The 18,228-nt window shown below is 50.3% G+C and overlaps 1 protein-coding gene across 9 annotated transcripts in view; it reads right to left on the bottom strand.

Annotated features, from left to right (window-relative positions):
* PLB1 (phospholipase B1) overlaps positions 1–18,228 on the bottom strand; it is a 152,720-nt gene that overhangs the window by 68,613 nt on the left and 65,879 nt on the right. For 8 of the 9 annotated variants that reach the window (XM_027623350.1, XM_027623353.1, XM_027623349.1 and 5 more), the window contains 8 exons: positions 16,880–16,942; positions 16,118–16,197; positions 15,760–15,838; positions 14,720–14,815; positions 13,585–13,641; positions 8,060–8,131; positions 7,181–7,255; positions 5,082–5,145 (listed from right to left, as the gene is read on the bottom strand). In XM_027623350.1, the coding sequence (XP_027479151.1) occupies positions 5,082–5,145; positions 7,181–7,255; positions 8,060–8,131; positions 13,585–13,641; positions 14,720–14,815; positions 15,760–15,838; positions 16,118–16,197; positions 16,880–16,942 (586 nt within the window). The remainder of the gene's footprint in view (positions 1–5,081; positions 5,146–7,180; positions 7,256–8,059; positions 8,132–13,584; positions 13,642–14,719; positions 14,816–15,759; positions 15,839–16,117; positions 16,198–16,879; positions 16,943–18,228) is intronic. The other variant, XM_027623354.1, reaches the window with a different exon arrangement.

Here is an 18,228-nt window from a genome sequence, read left to right as displayed (position 1 = left end):
AACATGAATATTGCTATGTATTCTATGCTATGTATGTATAAGCACTGGCATAGGTACATCTGTACTGTATTATCTACCCCTTTACCTTATACACAGATGAACATGAATCCAAGTGCACCTAAAATTCCTACACCGCCTGTAAGACATCCAATGAAACACAGGACACAAGATGCTTGTGACCCACGGGGCTACACGGGGCCCACTTCACCCATCAACACCCAGATCATGGTTGTAGAATTAGGTCTGCACAAGAAGCTGCATTAACACTCACTGGAAACAATGTTTAAAGGGATCTCCAAGTCTTATCTCCTACTGTAGAGACATCTTTTCTACCTGACTTCTATGCCATCTGCAGACAAGGAGCTGTCGCTCCCCCTGAGGATCTGCTCTCACTGAAAAAGCAAAAAGTCCCTGCCTCTTCCTGTGACAGCATGCAAACCCACACACACATAATTATGAATGTGTGTATGCAAAATATATACATTAGCGGTCCTCAAATTTGAGCATGCATCAGAATCATCTGGAGAGCTTGTTACAACACAGATGGTCGGTTCTTACCCTCAGAGTCCTGCTTTAGTAGGTCGTGGGAGGGGGTGGGCTAAAGATGTGTGGTTAGAAGAACAATATCAAATCACAAAGCCAGCTGTGCCCATCAGCACACATCCATGGGGTTGAGCCTGAGAACTTTAAAATGACCTCTTCTCAAAGAAATTGGGCTATGGGTAAAAAAGGCAACAAAACAGAAAATAAGACCTCCTTTCCTCAACTCCGGAGGGCTTATTTTAGTTTCTCGTGATGACAGTCAATCACTCTCTTCTTGTTGCCATAATGTATGATACACATAGTGAATACTGTGAGCACTTGCTAGTGGGCAAAGGTTAGGGGAATCTTTGAAGCTGATAAAATGTGGGAAAGATGGACAGATTTGCTTCAAAAGCACATTACAGTTTGCTAAAGAGGCAGCTGCAACTGGTCACCTAAATTTGTAGCAAAGGAAATGTACACACATACACGCGTGCACCCATGTCCACATCTATGTGTGTGTATATATGTATAGATAGATTGTTGGGGGGGGGTCCTCCTGTTGGTTGTTCTGAAGGATTTCCTTTGAGAGATAATAAATCAAATGAGCGAAGCCTGAATGGGAGGAGTCTGACTTATCTGGGATTTTATGAAGATAGAGCCTGACATGTTTCATTTGTTTAATATCCTGTAGACCTTGACTTGAGCTTTGCTAATATCATCATGTATGACAAAGACTCAGACTGCAAACCCAGCACAGCACTTTAGCAATTGCTCTCCTTGGACAAAGAACTATTTACAGATAAGATTAAATTTATGTGGGCTGATAAACTAAACATTATCTGGTACAAACTGTCCACCACCCCGAAAGGAGTTGATAAATACATCAATAACTCATCAGGATTTCTACAGAGAGGGGGCCTCTTATCAGAAGGCCATCCAAGCTATGACAAAATGTCCTGAATAGCGAGAAAATGGTAGACTATAGAATGGGGAAAAGACTGGACACTTTGGAGTTTTGTCTTGTACAACCCAACAGCTTAAACCACCCAGGGCCATCATCTGAAAAAACCAGCTTTCTCTTCATTGTTAGCTACAGCTGCCCAACCCATGAGCTCTCTGATTTTAGGGACCTATGTGAAGACTTCTGCAATGGCAGTAAATGGCTGGCACAAGATTAGAACCGTGTTTCTGCCCTGGAAGTGCTTTGGTGTGGGTTTATCTGAAGAAACATGCACCTTGCACATCTTCAAGAGCTCAAGAAATGCACTAACTTGAATTACAGGCTAAATTAGTGGCTCTGTGTCAGAGACTTTGCAGTCTTGAAGCTTTAGATGATGGAAACTGCAAGGAAAAGAAATACTTATTCATCCAAGTGTCTTGGGGTGATTTTGCACTTGCTCGGCAGACTGGTCCCGCCCGGGGACAAGCAGGCTATTAATCCCTATGGGACGTCATTCCTTCCTTCCTAGTCCCAGGTTAAGTCCCAAGACCCATGAGCAGGTGGTGATGAGAGAAACATCTCCAGGGTCTATACAGCATGTTACACGGTCGGCTCACAACAAAGTAAAACCCTTAGTGCTCAGCTGGTGCTGTAACTTGGGTATTTTTCATATCAGCTTTTGAATCGCTGGTTTTAGTCAAATGGGCACAAGAAATGACATCAAGGATTTAGAAAGGAATCAATGTCTTCAATGAATGTAAATGGACTGTTCTGAATTTATACTCTTGGTGACAGTGGCATCTCTATTTGTAGATCTCTATTTTCAAATATTTTGAAGTTTTCCCTCTGCAAGGAATTAGCAGCTTGACTTCAAGATCGACAACTTCAATAGAGAGCCAAGAGCCACTGTCCTCCAGGCTCCTTATTGCCAGTCTTTTGTTTGCAAAATGCTACCCCTTTTCTCCCTGGGAAAGCCTCAGGTCAGCTGCCAGACCCAACAGATTTTTCTTAGTCATCCCAACTATGTTAGGGGCAGGCCATGGAGTAATGTAAAATGACACAAGTGTGTACAAAGTTACAAAGCCCACAGGAGCTAGCCCTCAGCACGGTGCACGTATGCACTGACTGGGAGGGAAAATGGGCGGCTTTTATTTATTTCTCGGGCTGCCAAATACCAATTGGTTATAAAAATTATATCAATTCCATATGTCTCATTCCAAAGCCTCATAGATTGGTGGAAGAGGTTCATCACCTGTGGGCTCCACACGGAATGAGTAAGGCACCCAGGTTGCTGGGGGCTGTGGCCCTGTTGATGAAGGCAGTTCCCTATGTTGAGACATCACTTTTGGTTAGCTTGGTGTATCTGTGGGTGGTTGGAGAGAAACACTAGGGAAAGAGGTGACAAGGGAGGTTTTTGAAAAGAACTCTAAAGGCAAAACAGTTATTTTATACAGAGTCTTAGTAAAAAATTGCTTTAAGGGAAGGCACTGTGATCTAGTTGGTTTGAAAGATCTTTTTCAACCCAGAACTACGGACTTGCCGAATTAAAAATACTCATTAAGATTAACTCAGGGAACATTTACTGGGCTCCCACTATGTGCTGAGTCATTGGAGTTATAAAGATAAAGATGGCCTGATCTTGTAAGTATGCATCAGATACCATCACCTCAATTAGAGATTGCAAACAGGATCTCCAGAGGAGTGAACAGTCTCACCAGAAATATGACAATCATCGAGGAAAACTAATAACGTGGCCCCATGCTAAGTCTTTTTAACTACCCCAACAGTCACAAGGATGGTTAAAATGTCCAGTCAGAGATCATGCACAGTAATGAAATGTGTTTTTTCATTATTGTCCAGTTGAGCTGCGGCCATTTTCTTAAAGGACAGCTTTCAGGCAGGACTCAGAAAGGCAGGCCCCGCTCTCATTCAGGAGGGTCGCCGCCCAGCTGGAGCAAGCCAGCATTTTGGTTACATGCCCACTTGGTTAGATCAAGGAGACCTAAATCTATCCATTTGCTTATTCAGACAGTCCCTACCACCAGAGTATCTTCGATTTCAAGGTCTTAAGATTTCTTGTGCTTACATCTTCAAGTACCAATAAACACAGTAATCTCTGGGGTCAGGGAATAAAGAAGAGGTTCACATTTTATTTGGTTTTAGGGCATTGAGATATGTTCTAAGGGACTGGTTGGTTATCATTGACATGACAGGGGCATAATCTAGGCAGATTGCAAAATGCTTTATAGCTCATCCTCTCAGAATGATAAGATTAAAAAGGAGAAGGGTATCATTTCTCTGTAAAGACTACAGTGATTAAAACATTCAAATTCTGTCTCCCTATACGTGCATACGTCTGTACATACATATGTACTTACATCTTTGGGGTTTTGCTATAGGACGGCCTCTGTAGGAAGCTAGAAATTTGTTTCTGCTGCTCCAGTTCTGCTAGCAAACTAACCAACAGGAATGAGTCATCACCAAGTATGAAGGAGGGAAAGTTCTAAAGACTAAACGTATGTGTGCCTAAGAGCCTTATCACCTGTTCTATCCTTCTGCAACTTAGAACAAGAGCCAGGTGTATACCGAAGTTTTGGTACAAGCATTTTTAACTAACTTGCCAGTCATATGGCTTAATTTGAGCATGGAGAGCTAAGACATGCATGAAGGGACAGGCTGACAGTTAGCTGTTCTCCTAACACTCAGCCAAAGGAAACGTCTGCCTACAAAGAGCTGCCTCCCCGAAAGAATCCTGCTAGGCCTGGTGACATCTCCAAACCTAATTTTCTACATTGGAAGGCACCTAGGAGGCATGCAACAATCATCTAACAAATGAATGAACACGTGAACAGATGAGTGAACAGATGAACAGAGTGAACAGATGCTTGCTCTAGGACCAAGCATGGGAACCCATTGCACTGTTGCAAGAAAGCTCCTGGGCTGATGTTTTGAGTCCTGCGGTTCAACATACAGCCTCCCCGACCCCGCCACGATCGCCCATGGTCATGTGCACACAGCCATCACTCTCAGGCTGGCTCACCTGGAGGAAAAGATTTAGCCCTGAGACAGCCCCCTTTGGGGAGGGTGTCTGCCCGGAACATTCCACGAGTCTCATTTTCCTGGCCTGGCAACAGTCATTTTGGAAATACTGAGAAGCAGTGAGAATGGCATGTTTATAAGATGGCATGCTTTCCTGTTCTGTGCAATGTTTGAGTGCATCCTGCATACGACTCTGACATGCAGGATGGACTGGTTATTTTTGCTTCCCGCTTAAAGATAGTTTTGCTTTTCGGAGAACAAATTCACCTCATCAAGGCTTAAAGGCTGGGGCAACGACAGGTGCTCACTTGACTCACACTGGGCTCTTCACAGAGTAAGACCTGGTACACAGTTAATGCTTAATAAATGCTTTCCGATAATAGTGTTATCCTAGTTTAAAGAATAATCAAACACAGGCATGAACTTACAAATATACCCCCAAAGTGATCTCTATTGCTCTTGGAGAAAGCCTCTCAGGTGGATCTCAGACCGTGTGGAAAGCCTGTTAAGGTTGCCCTTACGTCGATGACTTCAGGCCTCAAATGAGGTCAGAAACCCCTTGATTGGAGCCAAGTACCTGAGGTGGGAATTGTGTCAGAGGGCTCCTTGTCAGGACACAGGATTTCCGTTCCGTCTCTCACCTGCAATGAGATGCGCAGAGAAGGAGTAGAAATGGATCTTGCAATGTAGGAAACTGGATGAGAAGCAGGGTCTTTATTTGGAAAACACCGGTCAATATAGAAACGTAGGTATCGCTTAAGATCCCTCCCTCTCCTTCAACACTCCTATCCGAGTGTCTACGACTTCCTTTCCTAAATGCTCCCCATACTGTCCCCTCTCCCTAGTCCCTCCACCTGGGCCTAGGCCCAGGCCTGTGTTACTTCTTGCCTGGAATCCCGCAGCATCCACAGCCTTCAGTCCTGTGGGCTTCCTCCCCAGCCTCTGAGCCCATAAAGATGATGTACTCTCTCTCCCCCAACATAATAAAACTGTGTCACCACCCCCCTCACCCAAATTCTCAGTGGAAGCAGGATTTTTGTCTGTTTTGTGTACTGTATCTTTATAGCCCCAAACAGTGCACAGTAGATGCTTGATTAAGTATTTGTTGGTTGAAAAAATACATTTCTGCTGCACTGACATCAGCATGAATTCCATCCTCTTTAACACATCCCAAGAGGACCCTGACATTCTAAACCACCAGCTCTTGACTCAGTTCTCATGTTCTCCATGTCTCTGCCCAAGTTCACCTCCATCCCCCCTTACCTTTCCCTCCGAGTTCTCACACTCCCATCCACCTGGTCACCCTTAGTCATCCTTCAAGGTTGGGGTCATTTGTACTCTTTGGGAAGCCTTGTCAACCCTCTCTGGTTGGTTGCCTCCTCTATGTTCCGGAATACCCCTGGGAACTTTAATTATAGGACTCACTCCACCATGCTACAATTGCTGGTTGGTTCCACTGGGCTGAATTCCTTGTGACACGTGATGTATTTTATCCGTGGTTTTCTCGCTCATGTCTGGCATTCCTCCATCCACCCACCCATTTAGCCATTTGACAAATAGTGACTGGGTACCTGCTCTGAGTCCCTGCATTCCAGTGGTACACAGAAGATATTCAATAAATGTATCCCAAGAGAATGTGTTGCTCCTTCTTATCAGATGACAATAATAGCAACACTTATATAGAACTTAGGGCATACTGGACACTAGTAGATGCACTTTATACTTACTAATGTATTATAATTTAAGAACAACTCTATGAGATCAGGCTGTGACTATCATTTCACAGATTTAACAAAACACCAAGACCCAGAGATTGTAAGCCCCTTGCCCAATGACACAGAGCCAGTAAGTGGAAGAGTCTGGATTTGAACCCACAGCTGGTTCTCTCACCTCACGGTACCATGCTGCCTCCCGGATGTATCCTCACGGCTGAGATATTTGTTAGAAAGCGTGGGACACGTTGATAAATCAAGGGCCTTTCACACTCTATCGCTCAGGCTTTGTGGCGGGGACCCAAGCTGTCAGCTTTGCCTGTGCCGCCCGGAGTACCAGTCATCCTCTTTATACAACAGGGAGGCAGCGATGGCATGAGGACCAAAGTTGTCTCAACTCGTAATGGCCCCAGTCCTCTGAGAATGAGGACATCAGCCTTCAAGTGTTTCCCGGCTCCTCAGAGGAGTGCAGGGGGTGCCCTATCTAATCTTGACAGGAAATATCAGAGACACTCATGAGATAAGCACCCAGTGAGATGTGAGTGTGAGATGGCCCCGGCAGGTACGCGCCAACTTCGGAGGCCTGGGGGTCTCCATGCTGTCTGGTTTCAGCCTTTACCACATTTTTCCACTTTTTCTTAACTTTCTCCTCAGTTTAAGGGCTCAGATGAGTCTAAAATGATTTGGGGCGGGCCTGAGGAGTCTTGTTTTACATCAGAATAGACAGGCAGGAAGCAGGCGGTGGCTGAGCACCCCAAGGCACCCCTGAAGCCTCAGAATGCTGCAGGGCAGACCTGCTTCAAGCACTGAGGGGGGCAGCCACACGTTTGCCCTTCCACCCTTTCCAGCCTGTTCACGGGGTTCCAGGACCTAGAGCACCACATGGAAAGTTCCAAAGATCCAGCAAGGGGTCCCGCCCCTGGTTCATTTGCATGTTTGTCAGTCTCAGAAAACCTCAGCCTACCTCAAGCCTCTCCTGAGATTTTGGCAGTCTGGGCAGGTAGTTGCTGTTCTTGTAGGTGAACAGATAGGGATTCTCCTGCAGAGGAAGGTAATACATTGTAACCGTGACCTAGAAATCAGTATCATTCATTCATCAGGCCGTATCACCCAACAATGCCTCCTTTGGCCAATTTGGAACTTTCATACCATCCTTGAAATGATGAGAAAAACCATTCTCTGGCTTTTCTTCTCTGCTCATTAGTTCTCTGAAGGAGCTCATTAATACTTTGAAATTTCCCATTTCTAACTGTCAGCCTCTCTTGCTACCTGAACTTCATGCTACCAGGCAATGTACTTCTATTTCCATAAAAAGAGAACTTAGTTTTAAGCTTCCTGGCAGCCAAGGCAAAGAGGGAAATTGGATGAATTACACAGTTGTTACAGCCCACTAATAAAACCTTACCAATTCGGTATTTAACTAGCATTAAATGATAAAAAGGAATTCTCGGGCTTTATGTTCAGTTTTTTCTTTTCTCTTTCATTCATTCAGTAGCATTAATTCCATACCTGCTATATATTAGGCACATTATTTAAGACACCCATCCTCACATTTGGGACCAGATAAGCTGTGGCTCTGGTCCTATGACCTCCACAGGTGTGGAAGGGGCCTCAGTTCTGCTAACATGGTTCCCCGACCCACAGGTATAAACCTTAGGCATGTCAAGTACACAAAGCTGTGCGCTGCCTAGAAGAGCCAAGCCAAGACTCTAAGGGGGCTCATGTCTCAGCCAGGTAAGACCCCATGTCACAGCAAAGCCCACTTCTTCGGGACCCCATCTCTCTCCCCAGCTCAGCCAGGGATTCTCTCCCCACCATCTTCCCCTCCCCAGTTCTGGCCCACCTGAGAGGGACATGCCACTGGCCTTCTCTCTCTTGCACCGAATGGTTCGTCTTTCTGTCCTGCTGGCTTCATCTAGAAAAGGAGGTGATCTTTAGAACAGAGAACTCTTGCATAGGTGGCCACATCCTGGGGTATCACCGACAGAGGCTTTTTTGCCCAGCACTTCTCCAGGTGTGACCCTGGGCCAGCAAGGAGCCTTAGCATCATCTGGGGACACGTTAGAAATGCAAATCTCCAACCCCATCCCAGACCTACTGAAGTCAGAAACTTTGGGGTGGAGTCCAGTACTGTGCATTTTAATAAGCCCTCTAGGAGATCCCAGTGCACGCTCTAGTTGGGGCCCCTCAGCAGGAGGGTTCAGTGATTCCAAACCCACCCCTCCTGATGTTCCAGAAGGAGACATGGAATGCCAGAGACAGTGAGCTGGGACAGGGACACCAACCCTGATGAAACTTCCCTCAGGGAGGACAGCAGGGATGGGAAGGAAGGGCAAACACCTGGCTTTTGTGTCAGGCAGGCACCTCTCCCCAGGGCTCCCCTTCCCTTTGCGTGCACGAACCCCCGTCCAGTAGGGAAGGAAAGCCTCTGCTAGCTGAAGACTGCTTTCATGGCTGGGAGTGAGGCCAGTTATGGGTTCTGCCTCAAGTCCCATGTCCTTAACCGGGACCCAGAGGAACAGACATGAGGCACAGCACGGCCCCCACTCCCAAACAACTTGAACGTCTCGGGGTTCAGGAATGAGTGATGGTGGGGTCAGTGTTGATCTGGGCACCTGCTTAAACGATTACCAACGCCTAGGGAACACAGACAGAAAGTGCATGGTGTGCCAGCCGGGGGAACAGCAGGTGAACCACTCAGGTAAAAGCACTGAGGGGCAGACGGGAAAATGAAGGCAACTAAAGAGTTCAGTGGGGAGAGGACTTGTTTTTGAGAGAGAGACACGGGGAGAGAGAGAGAGGGAGGGAGGGAAGGAGGGGGAGGGGCAGAGGCAGTGGGAGAGAGAATCTCCAGCAGACTCTGCTGAGCGCAGAGTCAACACAGGGCTCGATCCCACGACCCTGAGTTCTTGACCTGAGCCAAAATCCAGAGTCAGACACTTAACTGACTGAGCCACCCAGGTGCCCCATGGGCTTTTTTTTTTTTTTTTTTAGTTCCTTTTTGTTATTTTTATTAAAGATCTATTTGAAAGAGAGAGAGAGAGCATGCACTAGCAGGGAGAGGGTGAGAGGGAGAATCTTCAAGCAGACTCCCCCACTGAGCGTGGAGCCCAACACAGGGCTCGATCCCAGGACCCTGAAATCATGACCTAAGTTGAAATCAAGACTCAGCCACTCAACCAACTGAGTCACCCAGGCAACCCTAAAGTCCTTTTGTTATCTTTAAATGGTCATTACATATATGTGAACACTTGAAGGATGAGGAAGCTTTGAAAGAAGACAGATTTCCTTTTGCACCTGCTATTCTGCCACTTGGGAAACTCATGTTTGCTGTCAGCCCTACGGCCCACAGGTACTGAGCTCTCATGGCGGCTTTGTCCCTCACCTCCCTTCCGATGACTTGACAAAGGACACAAAAGGCAGGAGGCTACCAGATGGAGTGCCCTGTCTGGCTCAGTCATGGGCTCTGCCATCCTCCATGAAGATTTTAGATTCTTCAGCAATATCTTATCCCGGCATCTGTGCCCCATAAACAAGAAGCAGGGAGAGACCTTTACCCTTCCTGGGATTAGCTCTTCATCCAAATGGACAAGGTCAGATAAGAGAGTGTAATTAACTTAACCTTTTGGAAAAGGAGGGGCAACCCTTTAGCTCAAAGGCTGGAGGAGGAATGGGGGTTCCCGCCTTCTTTCAGTTTTATTCTGAAAGTGGACACTTCTAGAAATGGGAGGTCCCACCGAGAATGTTCAAGGCTGCTCTCTGCAAGGGAGTGTTCAGTGGTGGCCTGTCTTCTTCTCCCCTCCCGTCTTTCAAGGAATTAATCAATAATAGAGTCTGGAAAGACACTTTGAGAGAGTCACATCTTACTAATTCTGGTGGAATGGACATAGCAGAGCCCATGTTTTTAAGGACCTTAAAGAAGGGAAACTCACAGGCTTGAATCAACACTTTCCTTTAAGAGCCTTTCCCCAAATGTCTCTTGATTAGTCTCCTACATTCTTCCCGCTCCTCTAATGCCCTTTACACCCACTCGGACCCCTGCCCTCCTCGGTGCTCAGAGAGCATGGAGAATGACGTGGCCGGTCCACGCGTTCCCTCCCGCTGTCCTTCCTCGCGCTCCTCTGTGCCGCACACAAGTGCACGCAGGCTCTGGGGACGGCGGGGGCTGCTCTTCGTGCTCTCACTCCCCTTCTCAGTCCTAGAATCACCCACATCTCCTCTCCACAGCCTCCCTGCCACGCTGCAATTAACTGGAATGTGGGAGGGATGACCTTAGACATTCTCTCCCGGGAGAATTCCCACTCTACTGAGCAATTCCCGAGGGTACTCACCTGGCCCCAGGGCTCCAGTGCCCCGTGCTCACGCGGGGCTTGGCGTACAGTGGTGGTGGGGGGGGTGGTTCTGTGATTACTGGAAGGATCTGGGAATTGAGTTCCCCAAGGGTGGGTCTCTCCAGAACTCGTGTTGCATAAGAATTATCAGAAATGATTGAGGGGGCAGCGGCAGCATTACGAAGGGCCAAGGGAATGAACGATGTCTCCCACCCCAAATCCTCCAGCTTTGTGCCAGGAGCTCAGCTTCAGTCTGGGGGAGTGTCGTGCCGGGGTGGTTCCGGGGTGTTTCAGAAGCAGGGCTGCTCACCCTGTCTCCTGTAGCCGTGTGGAACTTTCCTTTGCCGGCCCTCAGAGCTTACAGGGGCCCTGGGGCTGGGCCGGGGAGAGCAGATCCTGGTGTAGCCAGCACAGCCGCCCCCACCGTGGGGTCCTGGGGCATGGTGGGGGAGAGAAGCAGCGGACCTTGAGCCCCTGTGGTCACAGCGATTGTGTTGGGCCCTCTGTGCTCCCCATGGAGGAGGGTGGCCCTCGTTCAGGGCTCTCTGTGTCTGTGAACGTGGACTTGAATGGACATACCTCACTTTCATCTCTGTGGTCTCAGCTAAGTCCAACACAGCAGAGACTCAAGGAGGCAGAGGCAGAGACACTCCTGCCCTCCTCGTGTCCCTAGGAAGACACGGGAGTGAACCCAAGGGGGAACCACTCATGTGTTTTGCCACAGCCCTCCGAGGCTGCCTGAGGGTCATTACACCCCTTTGGCAAGTGGAGAAAATGGAGGCCCAGAAAGACCACACGGTTCACCCCAAGAAACAACCCCAAACACAGCTGGAACCAGAACTCAGGTTTTCTGGCTCTTTACCCAGTACCCTTTGCCCTCACCCTTTCTTATGGTCCATGCCTGCAGGAGCAGCCCATGCGCTCCAGCAGTTCTAGCAGCTGTGCTCACTCTGGGAGCCATGGATGGTCTGCATTTCACCCGTGAGGAAGCCAGGGGACAGACACACCTAGGGAAGCCCCTCTGTCCCCACTGGCCTGGCGGCAGGGACCTCAAGAACTCTCCCTGGGAAATGACTGGTGCTTGGGTGGACGGGTCTGGAGACCGTGGGGGTAACTGCCCACCCAGGAAAGTTGCCCCCCTCCTTCTCTGAGCCCTTGTGACACCTACTCTATGTCCTAATCCTCTGGCCTAGAGTGTGAACCTTTCTGTCCCCATCTGTGGGCCTGCTCAGACTCATCTTTGTCCTCACCCTCAGGCGGGTCAGAGGGCACTGGGGTGCCGTGTGCCTGCCTGAATGTGAAGGCCAGGGCTTGGGCTCATTCGCGGCAGTTCATTATCACCACTGCTTGGCCACCGATGATGATCAACAGCAAGATGAAGGGGTGGAGGCGGAGAAGGAGGGGGGGGGGGGGGGGGGGAGAGGAGCAGAGAGAGCCGGGGGGAGAAGAGCCCTTGCCCTGGATCTGCTCTTTCTGGCATTAGAGGGTCTTCATTCATTCTCAGGGCCTGCTGATCCCCACGTTTCCTCTCTCAGCAGACCACCCTCATACCAACCCTTGTTAATGCATTAGCCCCCTTCTTTTCTCCAATCTCTTTGCTCCCAGAAGTCCCTCTTGCCTGGGAATGCCCATGCTGACCTCGTCCAATACATCCTACAAAGCCAATCGGAAGCCCACCCCCATGGGGCTCTCCTGATCTCTCGCCCATATCATTTTTGGGTGCACAGTCTTGCACATCACTGCTGGCTGAGTTCAAGTTTGCTCTTGTTCTTCTGGGTTGCCTGATCCTTCCAGCCACACCCTGGGTTCAGCGAGGGTGGGGTCATTTGGCATGTCTTCTGTTATCTTCCTCGGACCCAGCATTGGGCAGGGCACGTTGTAGGTGCCCTTCTGTTGCTTGGGAGAAAGATGACATAGAAGGAGGAGGAAAGAGGTTTGGCTGAGCTGGAATCAGCCCTTCTCCCCTGGAGAGAGGGTAGAAGGAGGACAGCCCCTGCAGGAAGGGTCACATTCCTTTTCTCTGCCCGTCCAAGCAGCAGAGTAGGTTTCTGGAGAAACATCCTGCTGAAGGGTCAGACCCACTAACGGGTCCTTGTTCAAAGAAATCAAAAAACAAATCACTGTCTTCTCCAAGGGATGGTGTGAACCCATTGCCATGGGCCATCCGGGGACCCTGTCTGCTCTCCTTGCTGCTGGCTAATGTGTGCTGAATGCAGCGGCTCATGGGTCTCAGCACAGCACATCAACTGAGGAGATGGGAGCAATTTCTTGAACCAAGGAGGAAGAAACCAAATTTCCATCACGGGAATTCTAAACTAGGGCAACTTGGATGGGGGAAAAAACGGCAAAATCAGGTGTCTGTCTGGTGCCCTGGAAATGTTCACAGTTCTGATGTTCTATCCCGTCCACAGACTGATCCCAGCTGGCCCTGGGGGACCTCCATAGTCCGGGGAAAGCCCGTCATAGGTACAGTAAGAAGGGCCCACATGTGGTGAGGGACTCACTGAGGGCCAGGAGCAAGCCACACACATGACATGTGTTGGTCAGGGGTTATGATCAGGAATTTGCAGACGGGATGCTGAGAGCCTACATTCACACAGCTAATGAGGAGTGGAATTAGGACTTCAAACCCAGGTCGTCATCATTCAAAGTCCGTGCTCATCACGGGCACCACCCTGGGGCCTTTGAGCCACGTGATGGGTGGAACTGCTATGCGAACCTGATCCTCAGTGCCCCGCTCCAAGTGAAGTCACCTGCATAGACTCGGAGGAGACACCCTGCCTCTGGGAAGAATAGGACTGTGGTGGCCCAGACCTGGCTAAGGTGAACTCCCCAGGAGGTCAGAGCTGGGCTGTCACTGGGTATGGGAAGGGTTCCTGGTGGCCCAGAATCATCGTCCTGGGGCCCTGCAGGCATCCTGCAGCCCCTCCATCAGAGCAGTGGGCACAGTGGGTGTGGCGGTGAAGGTCCTTCCTCTCTTCCTGCGTGCCAAACCCCCAGCAGGCACAGCAGGCCCCTGGGGCCCCAAGCCACTCACCATGCTGTTCCAGAGATTCAAGGCGAGTGTGCTGGGATCCTGGAGTGGTTGCTCCCCCTGAAAGAGAACCCAGATAAGAACCCCTGTGCGCCCCTAAGGATGGGGTGACCTGATGCGCACTGTGAAGCTCTCCCTGGCAGAGACGGGGTGGCCCTGACCTGTCCAGACTCTCTCAGTCCCATCCCCACCAATAATGGTGGGTACTTACAGGACCCTGTCTGGGGCCAGGGCTCAGAGGTGGGGGCCTGAAGACGGAGGTCAAATGTCTGGCTGCTCTTTGTTAGCTTAAGGCTGTACATACTGAGCTAAACAGAAGGAGCCGGTGATGGGGAAGTGAATCAGGTGTGGTCTGAGTGGGGGTGGGGAGGATGGGGACTAATATTCCTCCTCTTCCTTTTAAACCACTATCAGAATATCACTGAGGTCCCAGAGGGGACACCATGACTCCAACAGGCAGGATCCAGGAGCCTGGAAGGAGGGAGCATCCCAGATGCACAGGGCTAAAGCCTCGGCGAGAACTTGCGGAGCATGTGTGAACCCATCATAATGCTCATGTGAGTCAAGAGGCATTTGCCCAGTGACCTGGTGGGTGGGTGGGGGCAACTCCAAGTACCCTCCCTCCCAGGGATGGATGGTAGAGCATGCGGAGGGGGGTCATGTGGGCTGCCTGGAGATTCTATCCTGAATAGGCACAAGAGCTAGGAGAGACTGAGGGCTCCTAAGCACCAGTATTGCTCTGAGTTCCATACACATACTTATTTACTCAACGCAATCCTGACAATCAGCCTAGAGGGAGAGAAAGTAACAGCCCTGACCTCACAGATGAGGAACCAAGGCACTGAGAGTGCAAACAACTTGCCCAAAGTCACACATCTGGCCCGTTCCAGAGCCAGACCTGCCTGGATCAAGTCCATGCTCTACCTTTGGGCAGCTCTGCTTCTAAGAACCTACCTCATGGGGCTACCCAAGCCCGTGGGGGAAACTATCAAGAAAGTATAAGAGAATACCGCAGCCCTTCTCCCCCAACACTGTATATACTAGGCTTGGGGAAGCCCAGACAGGCTGGGTCTTCTGTGGAGGTGAGGGCGGGAGGGGGGAGGCTTGGTTCAGGCTCCTCACGGCAGCCCTCACTCACCGAAGGTGGGGTCTCGTAGAAGGCAGGCTGGAAAACCACCGTGAAGGACTCCTGTTTGTTGTACTTGCTGGAGGCCAGGAGACGGTCCCAGCTCTCCTGAAGAAGGGAGCAGAGAGGTGGGCACCCAGAGCACGAGCAAGACCCAGCCTGCCCATCCTCCGACCAGGGAGCTCTGAGGGGCCCCGAGGTCAGGATCACCCATCTGCACTGTTCAGAGTTAAATGTTATTCGGAAGCTCCCCCTTATCTCGCACATTGGGGCCCTTTGATGAACTAAATCAGGTTTTCATTTTCCTCTGAAGCCCCAGCATCAGGCGATATGTGAGATGGACCTGAAATATATTCTCTGGGAGCTCAAGAAGTACACACCAGCCCGGCACGTGCTAGAGCCCCGTGCTCTCCTCAAGGGCTGGGTTCTGTAGAGGGAGGAGCTGTTAGCCACTCCAAAAAGGTCATGTCCAAAGTGAGAAGAGCCATATACAGCTTCATGTAGGACTTGCTTCTTAAATAAAAACCATCACTGTAACACAGGTCAGGAGGAACTTGTGCTTTGAGCTGTTTGCTGACAGGGATGATGGTGTCCACTGAGCCATCCACGCTCCCTTGGATCCCTTCTCTAAACCGAATGGCTCATCTTCTGGAATCCTGACTTGCCCTGGGGCTGTGGTCTGGGAAGCAAGCCCAGCCTGGGCAAAACCAGCTCACCAGCCACGGATGCATGGTGCAAGTGGTGATGGCAACCAAAAGCATTTCAGAATGAACTTGCAAAGTTCTTCTTGATCTTTGACTTTAGGTACCACGACCGCCCTCCCCCCCCCCCCAACCAGTGTTTAGTCCCCACTTCACAAAAGGAATACCAGCACATCGCCGGGAAGAGAATGCAGAGGGGCTCTCTTTGGTCCCTGACTCTCATCCCGAGTTCAGTGGAAGAAGTCTGACGTTAAGGAGCTTGCTCCCTCCCTCCTTGTTCCTACCATCCCTGCTCTCTCCAGAACCACCTGCCCCTGGGGGCCAACAGCCAGCCTCCCAGGGTGGCCTCACCTGATAGGACCACTGTGTCACCACCTTGGAAAACTTCGAGGTCTCCCCTGAGTCCCTGCAGGGCTCTGCCGTGGGGCTGCTGGTTAAAACAAGCCAGAAATGAGAGTGTGGGTGCCATGTTGGCCATTCAGGCTGCCCATGGGGGCAGTAGGGTGCTGGGGGGGGGACACTGGGAGTTGCTTAAGGAGTGTGGAAGGAGAAGTTGGAAGTCTTAGAGGTTCTGGAGAAGGAAGGAGGCACACATTGGGGAGAATAAAGGGTAGGGTCTCCCTCATAGGACTTAAGCATGTGGAGTGCCTCACACTGTGCCTGACACATGGCGGTCAATGAACAGTTTCATTTCACTTTCCCTTTTTACCTGAGCTGAGTCCCTTGGTCCCAGGGAGAGACCATCAGAGTCTCAGAGAGATCCACCAGGTTCACAAATACTTTGGGGACCTAGGAGGGGACAAGGGAAAAGATGAGCATTTGCAAGGTCACCACGGCGGCCCAGGGGCTTCTCTGGAACCCTGGGTTTGAGCCTTTTTGGCATCTGGTTGAACATGGCGGGCCTCTCCTTGATTAAAACCTCCTTTGGGAGGTGTTTGGTTGGGGTCTGTCCAAAGTGGCCAGCACAGCCAGCCCTGCCATTCACCATGTGTCATGGGGACAGGGCATCTCCCCACCCCAGTGTCAACAGGGGAGCAAGTCCTCAGGGGCTGTGGGCCTGACGGGAAAGCTGCCTCCCTGGGGAGCAAAGGGTGGGGGTGAGAGCTCCCTGGGTTCTCAGAACTGCAGTGCTCATAAAGGTCACTTTAGAAAGGGAAGGCCCTTGGGCTGCCCCTGCCCCAGACTTAGAGGCTTCAAGGACGAGGAGGGTCACTGCGACCCCAGGGAGGAACAGTGCTCTATCCCTTCTTCCTCCCCAGAAGCCTTGCTCAGAAATGTCCTTCTCCCTTGGGTCTACGTTTCCCTCCTGAGTCCATTTTCCTCATCTCAGCCTAGGGCCACTTGAGAATAAACTGGCACCTGCCCCATCAGCCCTTGGAAGGGCAGCTTCCGTCTCGCTGCCCAAGATGTAAGCAGGGAAGGGCAGCTCAGGGCCTGTGGTCCCCAGGCATTGGGGAGCTGCAAGCCTCACCTCCCGGTGCAGGTAGTCCAGAGCCCCAGCTAGCACGTCCAGGCCTCCCGCCGCGTGACTCTGCTGGGAGAGGAGAAATGTGCTGAGCGCAGGTGGGGACGGGCACGTGGGTCTAAGGATGTGCAGGTTCCTGCCAGCCTGTCCCTTTCTCTCTCCACCCCTATCTGAGTCCTTAAGTCCAGGAGTAATTGGTTTCCCCTCCCCTTTGGACCTGATTTTCTTCAGAGCAAAGTGATTCCATTAGCCTTTGGGACTACGTCTGGTCCCAGATTTTTGTCCGTTATCTGACTTCCCCAACCCGTCACTCAGGAAAAACCAGACTCTCCCAAATGGGAAGTTCCATGGCAGGGAAGGGCAAAACAAGGTCAGGGCCATTCTAAAGCTCACAAGGAGGGAGGGGACACCGGACTATTCCCAAAGGCTGATGGAATCAATTTTATCTGAAGAAAATCAGGCCCAAAGAAGGAACACAATTAATCCCTGGATTTAAGGACCCAGATGGGTCCCAAAACTTCTACATGGCACCCTTTTATCAGACCTCCCCCTGTCACTGGGCCCAGGGAGAAAGCGCTCAGGGAAAGAATCTGAGCCAGCTCCTGTTACTGAGGATTTCAAGACACCTCCTACCCTCCCAATTCTTTGTTGGTCATGAAAATAAATAAACAAAGGAGAGGACCTCAAAAATCACCCTGGTTTACCTTTCCAGGGTAAAAAAACCACAAAAAACTAATAATAAATTTTACAACAAGGTAAACTCCTAAGCAGCCTGCAAACCCGCTGTCCCCTGAGGCGACTTGACTCAGATAGGAAGACATGGGAGGCTGAGTTCCCTTTCTGTCTCCTGGGGGGACACAGGCAGGGACTCTGGAGACAGCTGTCCGTCACTGGAACTGGAAGAGCCCTGAAGGGCAGCTCCCGCTCTTGCCTCCTGCTTTGAGCAAAGGTGTCCTCTCAAGGCCGGTTCAGCCTGCTCTGTTACCATAGCCAGCAATAGTCTTTTGTCTGTTTCCTGCAGTCTATGCGAGTCTCTCCCTGAGCATGACATTCAGTATCACACTTTCCCTTCTGAGGCGTCTTGGGAACTCTGCCTAGAAAGGTCCTTGCTGCCCATCTTTACCACATTCAGGGCATCCGTCTTCCCTAGGGACCCTGGGGGATCCCTGTGTGGTTTGACCCTGATGGCAAGCCCTGCTGTAGAAAACTCCTTAGTCGGGGTGGTGGCAAAACAATAGTTTATCTTTGACTTTGATGTTTTAGTTTAAAGGCAAAAGCATTTGTGCATTGTTTGTCCAACTAAAAATAAAATTGAATAGTGCGTAATGGATATGTACACACAGAAATGCACTGTG

This window comes from Zalophus californianus, chromosome 8 (assembly GCF_009762305.2).
Source record: "Zalophus californianus isolate mZalCal1 chromosome 8, mZalCal1.pri.v2, whole genome shotgun sequence".
Lineage (NCBI taxonomy): Eukaryota > Metazoa > Chordata > Mammalia > Carnivora > Otariidae > Zalophus > Zalophus californianus.
This window is presented reverse-complemented; position numbering and strand designations above follow the sequence as displayed.